This window comes from Arvicola amphibius, chromosome 10 (assembly GCF_903992535.2).
Source record: "Arvicola amphibius chromosome 10, mArvAmp1.2, whole genome shotgun sequence".
In the NCBI taxonomy this organism is placed as follows: Eukaryota; Metazoa; Chordata; class Mammalia; order Rodentia; family Cricetidae; genus Arvicola; species Arvicola amphibius.
Window position 1 is genome coordinate 99,316,627 of NC_052056.1, and position 17,590 is coordinate 99,334,216.

General features: G+C 45.3%; 1 protein-coding gene across 1 annotated transcript in view; it reads right to left on the bottom strand.

The window, feature by feature from the left end:
• The window catches only part of Gna12 (G protein subunit alpha 12), an 83,325-nt gene extending 67,285 nt beyond the window's left edge, over positions 1 to 16,040 (bottom strand). Inside the window, exon 1 of the mRNA XM_038346443.2 lies at positions 15,723 to 16,040. Within this exon, the coding sequence (XP_038202371.1) occupies positions 15,723 to 16,025 (303 nt within the window). The 5' untranslated portion in view covers positions 16,026 to 16,040. The remainder of the gene's footprint in view (positions 1 to 15,722) is intronic.
• Positions 16,041 to 17,590: the final 1,550 nt, after the last annotated feature.

The following is a 17,590-nucleotide window of genomic DNA, read 5'->3' on the forward strand; positions in this document are numbered from 1 at the left end:
AAGTGGGTATCAGATCCCCTGGCTATAGGTAGCAGTAAGCTCCCCAATGTGGTCCTGTTATCAGAGTTGAGTCCTCTGGAAGAGCAGCAGCAGCGTTCCTAACCTTTGAGCCATCTCTCCCACTCTTGATTTTCTATTTTGAGATGGGGTTGCCTAGACTGCCCTTGCCCTTACTTTGTAGCCCAAGCTGCCCAGCCTCTTATGGATCTCAGGCATGTGCAACCATATCAGGCCATTTTTTTTAGTTTTCCCATGTGTGGCTCTCCATTAACCCATTTATCAGAAGTGCTCTAGGTCATCATGCACTTTTCCTTCTTGCTTCCAAACTCAGAGTTGAAGTTGCTGGATGGACAGACATGGTTTGCAAGAAGGAGGTGAAGAATGCCAAACACTGGTTTGGGATGAACTCTGTTTTCCATCTTGCTTAGGGTTCTAGGACTCAGGCTTACCTCCAGGTATAACCAGGGATCTGGAGACAATATTCTCTCTGCCCCTGCCAAGGTCCCCTGAATCTCAGATTCCTGGGTCTGCTTCTTCCCAGACTGGAGCTCATTAGCAAGAATGCAGAGAAGCCCACCCCAGTGTTGTCCATGTGTCTTGTCTTTTCCTTGGATGGCTTCTTTCTTGCAACCCCAGTGTGATTTGGGAGAGTCTTCTGTTTGTGTTGATTTCATTCGTTAATAAAGAAACTGCCTTGGCCCATTTAATAGGCCAGCCCTTAGGTGGGTGGAGTAGACAGAAGAGGAAGAAGGAAGTGAAGTAGATGGCTCAGACAATTGTCCCACCTCTCCTCTCTGGGACGGTCGCCATGAAGCCAGCCACCAGGTCAGACATGCTGAATCTTTCCCGGTAAGACACCACTTTGTGGTGTTACATAGATTATTCGATATGGGTTAGTCAAGATGTGAGTAAGAGGCTGAAACTAATGGGCCAGGCAGTGCTTAAATGAATATAGTTTGTGTGTTGTTATTTCAGGGCATAAGCTAGCCAGGTGGCTGGGAGCTGAGCGGGACGAAAAGCAGGCCTGCCCGCAGCTCCTCACTATACCAGTGCTAGAATCGTCCCTCTGTCCTAGTTACAGCATTCATATTCACACCAGTTGATTGGATTCTGGATTTAAAACAAGAGTCAGAACTGGGTATGGCTGGAAAACACCTGCAATTCCAGCCCTTGGGAGGCTGAGACAGGAGAATCATGGGTTCAAGGTCAGCCTGAGCTACATAGTGAGACCCTGTCTCAAAACAGCATTACAAAACAACAACAAATAAAAAAGGAAAAATGTAGGAGTCAGGCAAATGGAGATCAAAATGTTGAGTGTGTTCCTAAGAGCTTAGCTTGAGGGCAGGCAAGCTCTTTAAAGCCAGCCAACAGACATAGGCAAGTACCTTACAGTCCACAGCATCAAGAAAACGGAATGTGCTCTGATAGCAGGTCTGCTGAGCCCAGTCTACCCACTTGTTCCCACAAACTCACCAGCACAGCTAGCCATTGCTCCTTCCTTGGCACATGGGGCAAAGAGGAAGTGGGAGAAGGTAACGGATCATAGTGGTTGAGGTTAGGAAGATGAAGATCCTGTTCACCAGAAACTTCAGCCTTACCCAGACAGGGTTACCCAAGGCTTTGACACAGTGACAATTAAGATGTGGAGGAAAGAACACAGACCACCTTGGCACAGAGGCATCCCTCTTAGGCAGACTGGCAGCTGCAGCAGGGTCTGGCTCACGGTTAGTTAGACATTAAGGGACTTGCTGACTCAGCTTCCCCAAATGATTACTTTTAATGAGACACCTGCTCTAACTAGTCGCTGACAGTCCTGGTATATTTGTTTAATCTTAGTACTTTATAGTCACACTAAATATGTACTGATAAGGAGGTAAATGACCAAGTTCCCAGGGAGACACTCCACATCCTCTAACAGGGTCTTCCTCTGGTCCTCTCTCCCTCTCTGTTCTTGTTTTGAGATGTGTTTCACTATGTGGTCCTGGACTTGAACTCACAGAGTTCCACCAGCCTCTGCCTCCCAGTGCTAGGATTAAGTGTCTTAAGTAGCCCAGGCAGACCTCAAATACAGTACATAGCTGAAAATAACATTGAGTTTCTAATTCTAATGTCCCCTCTCACAAGTGCTAGAATTATAAATGGGTGCTACCACACCCTGGAATTAACATTAACAGCGTTTTTCCACCTACAAGTTTTAGGGTCCTAGGACAACCTTTCCCTATCCTAGAACTATGAAACTGTTTCCCTGAAAAAAAGCATGTGGCCACAAAAATATATAGTCACTGGCTACCTTGTGTGAGGCAAGAATTAAAGATAGAAATTCAAGTGGGAACTGAAAATCCTATTATAATAGAGAAAAGCTTTCAAAAATCATCTTTTGAAATATGTTCGTGTGTACTGAAGGGAGGGCATGTGTGTATGTGTGAAAGGATATCCTCAGGTGTTGTTCCACAGGTGCTGTCCACCTCCCCCCCCCCAACTTTCTTTTTAAGATAAGTCTCATCAAGTAGGCTCAACAAGCTGGCCAGAGAGCCTAGAAATCCTGTCTTTGCTTCCCAATGCTTGGATCACAGACATGTACTATCACACAAAGCTTTTTAATATATGTTCTAGGGATCAAACTACGGTTTGGTCTTCCAGAATTTTCCTGACTGAGCTCATTTCTTCAGTCCTGTTTTGTGACTTCTTTCCTTCCTTCCTTCCTCCTTCTTCTTTCTATATATAGGGTCTCACCTTGTAGGCCAGGCTGACTTTGAATTTGTGAACCTCCTGCCTCAGTCTCTTGAGTGCTAGGATTACAGGTGGGCTGAAAGCACTCCTCTCAAGCAATTAATAACTATAACTGGGAAGGGAGCTGGAAGGGAGTAACTTCCTTTCTGCGTTAATAGGTCTTTTTCTCAGAGCCCTGTGCATCTTGTCTAGAAAGACAAGCAGAATTTCACTTTAAAAATTCATGCAATTTGTGAATCTTGGTGCTGTTAGTGGGTGAGGAGGTGTGTCCACCTTAACCCTAGTCCTGATTGAAATTTCCCATCTGTCTGAAGCACTGGCCCCAGCATAGTGCAGGATTAATCAAGCAAATCTCATCAGACACCCATTAGAAGGATGGAGTAGCCAAAAGCCAGGCAAGGTCTCCTGGGCTGCATCCTCCCAGACTATTGACAGTGACATCCAGCCTTCTGCTCTGTCCTCCCCTTATCTTCCCAGTCCCCAGAGATAAGCCACCAGAGATAAGCCCAAGAGCCACACACAGGACCTGGCTCTTACTGGCTCTGAGAGATGGAGCAGGTCTTCCTGCACACTTGAAAGCCATTTGACTCCTTTACTGCTCCAAATAGACCCTGATGACTGGTTCATCCCCAGTAGACACAGTCATGACATTAATCCACTATCTGCATTTGCATATTCCCCCACCCACAATTCTGCTCAACCCTGCTGCAGTAGCTACTTGGTATCTTCTGTCACCTGCAAAAGCATAGGCTAGCACAGTGATGATCATTACCATTGCCTTGTTTATAGCAGTCTAACTCTACTGGGCCAATTGTACCCAGGTAAGATGGTAAAATAGATGCCAGAGTTCAGAGAAAGCTGCCAGTCACCAGACTGCTGAAGCTGTATATTATGGCAGAGGTCAGGGACATTACCTCCTTTGGACATTTGCAACTCTTGATTGCTCCTCAAAAGCCCCCACCCCTGGAACAACTGTTCCTTGTTGCCCTACAGATGGTACGTATCTAAAGTTTAATTTTCAGACTAGTTCAAGAAACTGATGCAGAAGCAGCTGCTCCAATAGATATACTAATGTGGAGTGAAAATTATGTCTGTTCTCCAAAGCCAGTGTACCAGGACAGACTTAAACATGTATTCAGACACAGACACTTTCCTGTGAAAGGTGCTGGAAATGAAACCCAAGGCCTCATGCATGCTAAACCCATGCTTTTCTACTGAGCCATACTCTCTGCCCCAAAACAGATGTCTTACTTGATTTTATGTGTATATATGTACACCATGTTCATACAAGTGTTTCCAGAGGCCAAAAAAGAGTGTCAGATGCCCTAGAGCTAGAGTTATAGGCACTAATGAGCCACCATGTGTGTGTTGGGAACTGAACTTGAGTCCTCTGCAACAACAGCCAGGGCTCTTAACCACTGAGACATCTCGACAGCTCAACACAGATGTCTTAATTGGCAAAAGATACGCACAGAAAGACTGTGACATAGGCCAGCAATAATTAGTACTGCTCTGTTTACCCTACAAGGGAATCAGGTGATATTAGGTGACAGCTCTGATAGCTCACTTGACAAGAGACACAAAGACTGCAATTCTCTTGATTTTCTTTTCCAAACCTCGATTTTATTTGTTATTGTGAATACACTTAATATGTGTATTTGGGCACATGAGTGCCACAGTGCACATTCACAAAGTGGAGGTCACAGGACACCACTTTGTGAAATCAGTTTTCTCTTTGAGTCTTTATGTGGGTTTTGGGGATTGAACTTGGTTGTGAAACCTCTTGGTTTCCTCAGAGAGGGTGTCCCCTATGTTGTCCTTACAGCACAGACCAAGCCGGCTGCAAGTTTGCAGTGACTCTCCTGCCTTAGTCTCACAGGCTTTGACCCTTTTGTCTAGATGCAATCTACCTATCTTTAGGAATGCTGCTGCCCTTCAGGTAGTGAGAGAAGGACCAGCAGCATTACACAAGTTCCTCTGACAATTACCCTGTAATTACAGCTCTAGATACATTTTATATCTTCATCTATGACTGATGGGCTCTATGGCCCATTCTTGGCTTTGCCCATTCTTGGTTTTGCCATAACAAAATTGCTAAGAGTTGACTGTGAACATCTGCCAATACCAGGTGCAGTCCTGTGATGTGGGATTCCCCTCTGTATGCTGTGATTATCATTAGTGAATAAAGAAAGCTGGCTTGAGCCTATAGCAGGGCAGAACAGAGGTAGGGCATGGAAACTAAACTGAATGCTGGGAGAAAGAAGGCAGAGTTAAGAGAAGCCATGTAGCCCCGCCAGAGACAGACACCAGAACTTTACCTGGTAAGACACAGCCTCGTGTTGATACACAGATTAATGGAGATGGGTTAATTTAAGATATGAGTTAGCCAGAAATATGCTTAAGATATTGGCCAAACAGTATTGCAAATAATATGGTTTCTGTGTGATTATTTCAGGGCTGAGCAGCTGGGAACTAACCAGCAGCCTTCCTACAACAGCCCTGTTCCAAATGCACCTGACAGATGATGAAGTGCAAATGCTGCTCCTCTCACACAAGTAATTGGGAATCTGGGAGGAAAAGACCTATCATTTGGAGCTCTGAATCCCTTTTGTAGCCACAACGTTCTTGCTGGCTTTTTCTCTCTCAACTGATGGAAAAGATGCTTTTGTTTTTGGGCGTTTCAAAAGAACCAACCACATGTGTCCAAGTGTAAGAGAAAATTTGCTTACTCAAGTGCAATTTGCCAACAAGGCAGTAAAAACCCAACTGTGCTCCAGACCCAGGGAGCTTCCGCCTCAGCACCCGTGCCAGCCCACCCACTGTGGGAGGCACTGAGCCCCAAGTGGGGCTTCTGAGCCCAAAAATCAGTGACTAGCAGAAGCCAGGAGTTTCAACGTGACTAAAAACACAAACAGGCAACAGAGGCATCTCCAGAGTCTCAGACTCCTTTGCCTCAAGCTCTAAATAACAAAACCCAATTGACTCTTTTGTGTTGAGCATGTGTGTGTGTATGAAGGGTACATGCATGTGTGTATATGTATGTGCAGGTACACTTGCCTATATGTACACATGTGCAGACTAAAGGCAGATAACTGGTTGTCTCATCTCTATTCTTGTCCACATAAGTTTTGGAGTCAAGTTCTTTTCACTGAACACAGAGCTCACGGTGTCAGCAACACTGACTGGCCAGCAGGTCCCTAGTCTCCACTCCACCAGTGCTGGGGTTACAGGCATGCACTGCTGTGCCCAGCTTTTTATGTGGGAGCTGAGGGATCTAAACTCAGGTCCTCATGCTTGCATCAATCATTTTACAGTTGAAGCCAGGCTTCAACTCTTAAAACCTTCAATTTTAACACAATCTTTCCAATTTACAATAAAAGTTTTGAATTTGCAGTCCATAGATATCCTTGAAAGTAGATGCTTGTATATGAACTTTCTATTGTGGCTGTAGTTGCCACAGCAAACCACCATATTTTAACCACTCCTTTAAATTACAAAGCCCAGCTCATACCTGTGCTGACTGTCCCCTCAGTTCTAGCTGTTGCATGTGCCCAAATGGTTCTTGCCTGCATCTGTATCCTCCTTCTCTACCTGCTGGAATCTTCCAGAGTCTTCAAAGGCTGGTGCATTCACACTTCCTGGACCAGGCCTCTTGATGCCTCTGCCAGGGTTAATCTTCCCTTCTCCTACTGAGTCATCTCTCCACCTCTTCAGTGGTGTTTAGTGTTGTATACAATCATACTCTAGGTACTTGTGCAATATCTCTGCAGGAAACAGATGCCCAAGGCTGAAAATAATTGATAGTCATGAAATGTACCCCCCTCAGCTCCCAGTACAGTACATTGCACATTCTAAACCTAAATACCTTTTTAAAATTTATTTTTATTTATATGTGTGCTTGTGTGGAATATATATTACGTGTGTGTAGCTGCCCACGGAGATCAGAAGAAGGCACTGGATCACTTGGAGCTGGAGTTACAGATGGCCTTGAGCCACCAGATGTGGGTGCTGGGAACTCAATTTCTGTCCTTTGGAGGAGTGGGAAGTACTCTTAACTGCTGAGCCATCTCTCCAACCCTGAACATTCTGAATTTAATTATTTTATTTCAGTTTCAATGTGGGACTACCCACTCAAATAATCCAAATTTCCCAGAAGTTTCTAAAGCAATGCATACACATGCAAGGCAAATCTCAGTTGAAGTAGTTAAATGAGAAACAATATAATTATGTAGATGGAATTACAAGATATAACAAAGATCCTCCAAACAGATCATTAGCTTCTAACTGTATGTGAAATTCAGTAATTAACAATGATTTTAAAATTGAACACATCACACACAGATCAAAGGATGAAAACACTGTCAGATGATACCAAGCTGGGCTTCAGTGCGGGGGGCATTCTATTACTAATGGTTTCCAAAATACTTAATATACAAGCCCCAAGGGAGCCCCAGGTCGGAATCAAGAGAGTGTCATCTTTAAGACTGGAGAAAGAATGAACCAGGCAGTCTTATTGGGATTATTTATGGTAAATCAAAGCAACAAGTAGGCCTAAATATTTAGCTCAGCAGAGTGGAGAGGGAAGCTGATTTCCTCTATATTCCTGCCCTGAGGAACCAGGAGACAGGCATGTTCCATGTGGCCCAGCAGAGGGAGGTGGCAGTGCCACAAAGGGGTCTAACCTCCGACCCTCTGCTTGGCAGGGATGCTCCTATTCCTCCACTGCCTAGTGTCAGGGCTCTCATATTGGACCAAGGATGCAGGAAATGGGGACTGGGTTAGTGTTACTCTGTCACCCCGGCCCAGAGACTGATGTCACAGCCTCAATGGACAAGGACGCAGAGGTCAAGAACAAAAGTGCAGCTGGAGCAACAGCTGAGTGTGCAGTGGCTGCCTGGCTAGAGGGTGGCATGCAGCTCAACCCCCAGTCCAAGAAAACAAGAAACAAAACAGAACAACAAAAAGAAGTGGACAGCTCTGTCAATAGAGTCCCACGTTAAGAAAAAAAAAGTGCATAGAACTGAAAAGTATTTGACAAAACATTGCTGGAACCCTCCCCTAAAATCTGGCAAAAGACATAAATGTCCAAACTCAGGAAGATGATCAAGGCCCAAACAGGATAAGCAGAAATCTATGTTGAGCTAAATCATAATTAAATTTCTGGAAATTAAAGACAAAGAAAAAAGGCCATAAAAGTAGCTGGAGAAAAATAAAGCATCAAAGAGGAACAAATCCCAAAAAAAGGACTTCTCCAAAATCAACAGTAGGGGAGGAGGAACATGGAACATTTCTAAGTACTAAAAGTGTCCCACTTGGGATGTAGCTCACTTGATAGAGGATCTCCCTGGGTTTCATCACCAGGAGGACATAAACCGGATATGGTAGCACATGCCTATAATCCCAGCACTAGGGAGATGGAGGCAGGAGGATCATAATTCAAGGCTGTCCTTGTTAGAGAACAGACAAGGCTGGCCAGACCAAGCTGTATGAGATGCTATCTCAGAGTAAATAAGTAAGTGTTAAATATGAATTCTAAAGGTGGTGATGGGATAGTCTTTAAGAATGAAGGGCAAAAGGGCTCAGTCAGTACAGTATTTGCCTAGAATGTAAAAAACCCCGAGTTCGATCCTCAGTACTTCATAAACTGGGTATGGTAGTACAAGCCTATAACCCCAGTGCTTGGGAAGCTCAGGAAGGAGGGATCACAAGTCAGAGACTGGTCTAGGATACACATAGAGGCCCTTTTTCCAGAAACAAGTTATTCTTTGGCTTCCACCCACATCCGTGCCACAGCACGTATGTCTGGGCTCAGGCACATTTATCACGTACATCACAGACACATACACACACAGGGGGTAGGGAAGAGCAGATGAAAAGTACAAGCAAGAGGGAGCAGACACTATGGAATCATCAAGAGAAAGCTGTGAGACAATGGCTGTTAAAGAAGGTACCAGTGCAAGGAAACTAGACAGTTCCCTCACTGTCTGTGGCTTGATATACACATCCTGACCTCATGAAAAGGCCACATACATTCAGAGAAATATGCTTCAAATTGTGAATGTTTATGGAACACAAAACAGAACCTCAAAATATACAAAGCAAATGGACACAGCTACAGGCAAGACAGATGCACAATTATAGTTGGGGACCCAAATACCTGACTCTCAGGAACTGATGAAACCCACTGGACAGCTCAGTCAGAATACTGTGCTCATCAATGTCAACTAACAACAGCTGATTTGCAGAATATTCCAGAAAATAGAAAGCTATGCATATTTAAGTGCCTATAGAATATTCACTGATAGGACCACAAAATATATGCTTAAGAGATTGTGATTTGGGCTGTAAGACACACTCAAGAAATAGAAAAGAATAGGAAGCATATACATTGTGTCCTCCAACCACAATGAACTCTGCTAGTACTCAATAACAAACTGACAATAGTCAGAAACTACATCACACATACAAATAATTTATGAGTTGAAGATGGCTAAATAAAATAAATGAACACAAGGGTAATTAAAAACAAAAGAGCATATTGAGATATATGGTGACAGTGGAGGCAGACTTAAAATGTCTGTTAGAAAAAAAGATGCTGGGGCAGTGGGATGGCTCAGTGGTAAAGGCCCTTGGCTCAGAAGCCTGACAAGCTGAAAAGCCAAGTTCAATCCTTAGAACCCCTAAAAAGCCATATTCAGATGCAGTGAGTGGTGGGCACCCAGAATCCCAGCTCTTCTAAGGGTGAGATGAAGCCAGAGAAAGTAGGATCTGAGAGTGAGGAGCTCATCGCAAGGCAGAAACAAGACTCTGCTTCAACAAGATGGAGAGTCCTAGCACTTGGGAGGTGGGGCTGGAGGATTGCAAGCTCTGGGTCAGCCTCATTTGCATCATTGGTTTGAGACCAGTCAACATGAGGCTATCTGAAAACAGCAAAAAGGAAAGGAACCAAACATGGGTGGCTCACACCTTTAATCCCACCTCTGGGGAGGTACTCTCTTTCAACAAACCAGGAACAAGGGAGTGTAAATTAAATCCAAAGTAAACAGAAGGAAAGAAACAGTAAAGAGCAGAATTAACCCTGGGGTGGTGGCTCACACCTATCTCAGAACTCGGGAAGCTGAGGCATGAAGATTGCCATAGTTAGTTCAAAGCCAGTCTGGCTACCCCCCCTCCAATTCTTAAAAACAAGAAAATAAACAGAAATAAATAAAATTTAAAACTGGAATATCACAGAGGAGAAAAAACTAATGGAATAAAAAAGTTGATCATTTTTGGTTAGGGAAAAATTAGCAGTAAAACTAATAACCCTCTAGGAAGAGTAGAAAACAGAGAGCTGGAGTGAGGCTCAGCAGCAGAGCACTTATCTAGCATGTGCAACACCCTGGGCACCATCTCCTAAAAAAAAAGTGTGGGTGTGAGTGTGGTGTTAAAATCAATCAATCCAGTCAAGTAGATGGTTCAGTTGGTAGGGTGTTTACATGAGGAAGTATTGAAACATGAGTTTGAGTCCCAGAACTGGCATGAAAAAGTTGAACGTGGTGGTGATATACTTTAATCCCAACTGTGAGAAAGAGGAGACAGGTGAATCCCTGGGGGCTCACCAGATAGCTAGCCTAGCTTAATCAGTGAGCTTTAGGCCAGTGAGAGACCTTGTCTCAAAAGCAAGGGATGACACTCAAGGTTGATCTCTGATCTCCACATGCACACAGGTACAGCCACACATACGCAAAGGCACAAAAAAATCAGTCAAAGAATAGAAAACACTGTCAGCAGCAGTAAAAAAAGAGAGGCCATAGGATTCTTAGCACAGTCACTTGACATAGTATTGTAGCCATTGCAATAGGCAAAGAAAAAGAAATGAAAGGTATTCTCTTTTCTTTCAGAACTATGCCAATTGTTTTTATTTTTTAAATCCACACTCTATTCTCCCTCCATGCTCCCACCAGACCTCCAACTTCTTATTTTCTTAAATACTGCCATATGTACAAGGGCAGACTCAAGGGAAGGAAGAATTAAAATAGCCTCTACTTGCAGATAACACAACAGTTTGTGCAGACTACTGCAAGTGACAGAAAGCCCCTATAACCACTCAGCAATATCATGGCACAAGACCCAAATACAGAGGCCAAGTACACTGTTATCATTAACAGTGAGTGGGCTGAAAGCGAAAGCAGAGTATCTTTTATAATTGCCTTAAAGAAAACTGCTCTGGGGCATAAACTTCATAAAACATGTTTAGAATCACGAGACGCGGAGCAGGCTGGTGAAAAAAAAATCAGGCTTAAACGAAGATGCTGTGTTCATGGATTAGAAAGCTCAACATGGGCATGAGGTCAGTTCTTTCCAAGCTGATCTTCTGGTTTAAATCATCAATTTCCCAACAATGTTTTTATAGACATAGGAGGTCATTTATAGAAGTTACACTGGGGCTAGAGGGATGGCTCAGGGAATAAGAGTGTACTGCTCTTGTAGAGGACCCAAGTTAGGCTTCCAGAACCAACATCAGACAGCTCACAACCACAATAACTCTGGCGTGGGGGTGGGGGTGGGGTGTCCAACTCCCTCTTCTGCTTTCCAAGGGCACTGTACTCCTGAATGTACCCATACTAAGACATAAGAATTCACATGATTTTTTTTTTAAGTTATAAGGAAAAAAAGACAGGCCCTGGACTAGCTAAAATCTGGGACAAAGGAAAAGACAATGTGGGAGAAATACTGAAACTCACATATAGTTACAGTAATCAACACTGTGTGACACTAGCATAAGGACAAACATACAGACCATGGGAACAAATTAGAAAACTCACACATATACAAATAGACCAACTGATTATCATTTTTTATAGAGACATAAAGCAGTTTAATAAGAAAATAGCTAATAGTTCTGAACATCAATATTCACAGGCAGAAAAAAAAAGAGCTTCAACTTAAACTACAAACTTAAAAGAGAAAAACTATAAAAGTCTTAGAGAAAACTTTTTTGTATCTAGGCCAAGCAAAAAGTTCTTAAGACATGATAGCAAAAGCATGATCCATAAAAATAAAAATGGATAAACTGACTTTACTGAAATTAAAAATGTTTACTTTGCAAAAGACCCAATGTAGAGAATGGAAGGACAGACCATATGTACAGTCTTTATGTGGAATAAAGGACTACTATCCACCATATATAAAGAACTCCTTAAATTCAACAAAGCACAAAGAACCTAATTAGAAGAGGGACCAAAAAATATGTTTTTTCCCCAAAGAGGAAAAAAGACATTCAGCATCATTAAAAGTAGGGAAATGCAAATTAAAACTCTAAGAAAATACAGCATATACCTCTAAGAACAGCTGAAGAAAGCTGGTGACATCACCTAATGCCAGCAGGGATGCAGAGAAACTGACACGTACAAAAGAACCTTTGGGAAACAGTCTGACAGTTTCTTATAAAGATGAACACATCACTGTTGAACATTATTCCAGACACATGAAAACATAGACACAGACACAAAATTGAGACTAGCGGCCCATGTCTGCTATCCCAGCACTTGGAAGGTAGTAGAAGCAGCAGCCAGCCTCAGTAACATGGTTAAGTTTGAGGCTAGTCTAGGGTACCTGAGACCGTGTCACAACTAACCAATCAGCCAACCAATCTAAAAGAATGTAGTAGTCTATGTGTAGTGAGCGGCAGGTGGGAAGAACACAGATACCCTCACCAGGTAATCAGAGAGGTGGTACATTACTCAGCAGGAAGGCGAGAATTATGGCCGTGTGCAGTTGCTTACATGGGGAGCGCCACAGAAATGTTTTGATAAAAGTCAATTCCAAAAGACCATACACTGCATGAATTCCATTTATAGAATATGCTGTGTGGGGTGTACAGTGGATGCATGTGAGTGTGTGGGTGTGCACAGGAGCCAGAACAGGACATCAGGTGTCATCCTCTATCATATTGCCTTATGGCCTTGAGAAAGGGTCTCTTACTGAACTAGAAGCATGTTTCTGCCAGGCTGGCTGCCAAGCAAGCTCTGGTGAGTTCTATGATGACAATTAAGGTAGTCATCAATCTGATTACAGGGGAAGACCAGTTCAGGTACTCTCTCTGCTATTGCTTAGGGTCTTAGCTGGGGTCATCCTTGTCTCTGGTGCCCCAAACCCCAATGCTGTGGTTTACAGCCTTGCCCAGCTTTTTACATGGGTGTTGGGGGTTCAAACCCAGGTACCCTGTTTGCAGAACAAATGCTCTTACCAACTGAACCATCTCCTCAGCTCCAATGCAATAGTTTTGAAATGACAAAATGATAGAATTGGGAGAACTGATTGATCAAGGCCAGGATCAGTGAGGAGGCCAGGGACAGAGAAGGATTTAAAGTTGAAAAATGAATTCTAACTAGTTACCGCAGATAAAACACATTTAATATAGAACAATGAGTAAAAAGGTTGGGTAAAAAAAAATGCCTTGAAAGTAGAAGGGGCCTGCTGGGAAGAAGGACTCAGAGAGACTAGGAGGGGCTGAAAGATAGTGGCTAGAGTCTAAAAACAGCCAAAAGACATTTTATACATATATGAAATTGTAAAGGACTACACATTTTAAATTACTAATTTAACAAAGTACATTTAAAAAAAAAAAGACACTGCAGAATCCCTGTTAACAAATCGCTATTCTGTTGATAAGGAGGCCAGTAAAAGCAAACACTAAGAGCTCAGGAAGCAGAGACTGACTTCTCTAAAATGTACTTAACAGACTCAAGTAGACTTGAGTTTACGTTTCTAAATATTTTTTTCTGCCTCCCAGGTTGAAAGAAACTGAGCCCTCAAGCCTACCTGGTTCTGGGATACAGAAAAGCAGCAAAAATAAAACCAGGCTCCTTGAGTGACAGTCAAGTGCGTTTTGCCCCTCTGTCGCTGAGGGAAATTTGAACAACTATATCCATCCCTTTAAGGTGACTGTCTAATGTTTACGGAGCACTTGGCCAGAACCCTGAGCTGCCTGAGGCTCTGAAAGGTGAAAAAGGGTATGATTTATCCTTCAAATGATTTTCTTCCTATCTTGAGCCCAAAGGAGCTACTTGTATTAAAACGAAACATTTAGTAACAAACATGTTGAGTGTGGGAGTGTTGGCCCGGAAGTCTGGCTCCCAGGATCCCAGCCCAACCACCCTACACCAAGGTTCCTCAAGGCCGAAGTGAAAGACATGTCCCAGATGGGTTTCTGTGCCCCCTTGCTAAATTAAAAGCCTATTAGGCTCTATAAATCTGGTCTCCAAATTGGCTTTAGGGTAGGACAAAGCTCTCCACCTGTTTGAGACAGCTTTACTCAGACCTATAATTTGCCCTCCCCGCCAAATAACTTGGGGCTTGGGAAGGATCAAGAAGATAAAAAAAAAAAGGGAGATGAGAAACTTCGAGAGGAAACTAATCGAGGTTAGATAGGATGCTCTCTGCCTTCCTCTAGACTTTTCTATAGCTTTCTTTTTTGAAATAGGATCTTACATAGCCCAAGCTAGCATCAGACTCGTTATGTAGCTAAGCCTGGAACTTCACCTCCTGCCTCTACCTCCAGTGCTGGAATTACAGGAGTAGGCCACCATGGCCAGTTTACTCAATCTAGGGCCTTGTGGGTGCTAGGCAAGCACTCTACCAACTGAGCTACAGGCCCAGCCCTCCAGATCTTTTTTTCAGACCCTTTTGTACAGACTCACAGTTCTAACACCGGCCCTAGACTCTGTCAACATGACTGTTTCTTTCGCACATGTGCCACAGAATATAAAAGGCACAAGGGACAGGACCCTGAGTTCAAAACCACATGAAGATTATTGTATCTGGTCCAAAGTCAACAACAACCATGCAACAACGAAGACAATGTGGACACTGAATCACAGTGAACAGGCTTTCAGGAAGCTTTATGTTTTGCTTTGCGGGGCTGAAGCCCAGGAGCTTGTACAGGCTAGACAAGTGCTTTACCACCCAACAATTCCCCAGTCCTAGTTTTTTTTTTTTTCTTCCTTTAGTTCCATAATGCTCCTGTGCGTAAGCTTTTAAAGTAAGGTCTTATTGTTTAGTGACACATACCAAAATATTTTCTAATACAGTTATACATCTGGAATTTACTTAGAGACCAGGGAGTCAGAGGTGAAGGAGATCGGCACAGAATGGATCCTTGTTTTAAAGCTGAGCTGTGTCTCACAGCTCCTTCTAACATCTCCTCTAACTTGGTACGTATATGTTAAGTGTTCATACTAAAAAGTTTAAAAACAATGTGGGGCTGGCACATGCCTGTAATCCTACCACTGGGGAGATGGGGAGCAGAAGGATGTCGTATGAGCTCAAGGTCATCCTGGGCTACACAGCAAGGCCAGCCTGGGCTTCACGAGACCCTGTCTCAAAAATCCAAAACAAAACTTTAAAACTGAAGACTAGGGACTGGCAAGATAGTTTTAGTCAGTCAAGTGCCACCTAGCCCTGGTTCAATCCCTAGCCCTCTGTGGACCAAGCGTGGTGACACAGCGCCCCACATCCCCAGTAATTCCAGTATTTGGGGAGTGGAAGCGGTGGGGGGGGCGGGAAGTAGGATCAAAAGTTCAAGGTCATTCTCAGTTATTTAGTGAGTTCAAGGCTAGACTGGGATATAAGAGACACTGTGTCCAAAAAATAACGATTAGAATGGTCGATTCTCATTTACAAATAAGAACAGGGACGGATGTCCTCCAACCTACACTGTAAACTTCGCCTGCGACACTTACTCTACGTGTCCAGCCCTAAGAGTCCTTCAGAACCCAAGGCCCCGCGCGTGGTCCAGTTTCCACTCCCACGGTCCCCAGGCAACCAAGATTCTGGAAAGCTATCAGGCCCCTGGGGGTCACCGGAGTAACCCCGGCTGGCGCGGCTAGAGGTCCCTTTCGGAGGGGAGGGGCGCTCGGCAGCAGGGTGGCCGGTCCCGGGGAGGACAAAGGGGGCGGGGTCCTGAGCCCACTCGGGGCCAGGTGTGTGTGGGCGGTGCCGCGCGTCACCTTGAGGATGTTGTCGAAGATGGTGTCGCGGAACTCCAGCAGAGCCTTCTGGTCGAACTCCCGGCCGTGGATGATGCGCATCTGCTTGAGGAACGTGGACTTGCCGCTCTCGCCGGCGCCCAGCAGCAGGATCTTGACCAGCCGCCTGACCGCGCGCCGCTCGCGGGCCAGCAGAGCGTCGATGTCGCGGCTGCGCCGTCGGGCCTCGCGCTCCGCGTCGCGCGCCGCGCCGGCCCTGCGCTCGCGGGCTCCGGCCTCGGCCGGCAGCAGGCAGCGGCTGAGGGTCCGCACCACCCCGGACATGGCCGCCCTCAGGCCGCGGCCGCGCCCCGCCGAGGCCCGCGCGCCATGGACGCCCCTCAGCCGGCGCGGCCCTGCCGGGCCAGGCGCCGCCCCGCCCGCCGCTCCCTCAGGCCGCGTCCGCCGCCGCCGCCCCGAGGCCCTCACTAGCCCGGCCGGTTGAGGGGCGGAGGGAAAGGCGCGGAGGGTGGGGCGGCGCCGCTCAGGAGCCCGTTTATTGGTTGAGAAGCCGTCTATTCGGTGGAGCACGACTTTTTATTGGACAAGTGCACTTCGGAGGAGGCGGGAGCTCCTGCGGCCTTTGGGGCGGAGCCGGCGCCGAAAGAGGCGGGATCTTTGCGGCGAGGGACGTCTCATTGGACGGCTGGGCGAGCTTCTTTCTTTCAGAATGAAAGGGAGGCGGGGCCATCGAGGAGGAGGAGCTGCAGTTCTCCGCGGCCAATTATAAGTTCTCTTAGTGTCTGTCCATCACAGTGACCATGCGTGGGATTGGAAATTGGGCGAAACGAGGCGTGGCCACAAGTGCCAGGTGTACAGAGTGACTTTCTGCCCAGTTTCCCAGGTTGGGTCCGGCTATGGGACCTAGATCTTCCCGGAGCCACATAAGACGGGCCGTAAAGCTGGGAAATACCGATGAGGTCCGCTTGCTCTTAAGTTTAGGGAGAAAACTCAGCCGTTTTCCTTCCAAAACACACTGGAGCACGGTGGGCCATAATTTTTCAAACAAATGCTCCTTTAAGTGTTGCATGGATTCAAAATAAAGGAAAAACAAACAAAAAAAGAGAGTTGCTTGGGCCTTCCTGGGTACTTTAATCTTAAAGTGTGATTAAGGGGAGACGGCTCAGTGGGAAAGAGCATTTGTGGGAAAGCGTGAGAACATGAGTTTCCCAGTTGTATCTGTATCCCCAGCATTGGAGAAGCCAAGTTATAGACTAATTCCGGGAACTTGCTAGGCAGCTAGCCTAGCCCGAAGAGTAAGTTTAAGGTCCGATAAGAGAATCTGTCTCCAAACTGAAGGTAGAGAGGCAATAGAGCAAGACACTGGGTGACCTCATGGCCTCTGTATGTGTGGGCACTGCCACACACAAACACGCACGCGTGATTGTTAAAATCACTCAAAGGCATTCTGAAATGGCATGGTGAGAGAAAGCATGAGTCCTGAAGGGTATTGGTGGTGCACGTAGGTCATCACAGAACTTGAGAGGCAGAGGCAAGAGGATTGACCCAAGTTTGAGGCTAGCCGGGGCTACAAAGTAACTTTGAGGCCACCTTGGCTACAGGGTGCGAGTTTTGTCTCAGGGAGAGGCTGGTAGGGAAGGACGGGCCTGCGGGTAAGATCCCACTTTCCATTACAAACAACATAACCTTTGGCGAGGCAGGGTCTCTTATTGTTGGCCACTGCTAGGCTTAGCCGGTTCACAAACTTCTGCAGATTCCTCTGTCTCTACTTTCCATCTTGCCATGCTCGCTACTGCACCTGGCTGTATGTGGTTTCTGGGAATCTTAACACAGGTCCTCGCTCTTTTGAAGCATAAACCTTACCCACTGAGCCATCTCCCCATTCCAAG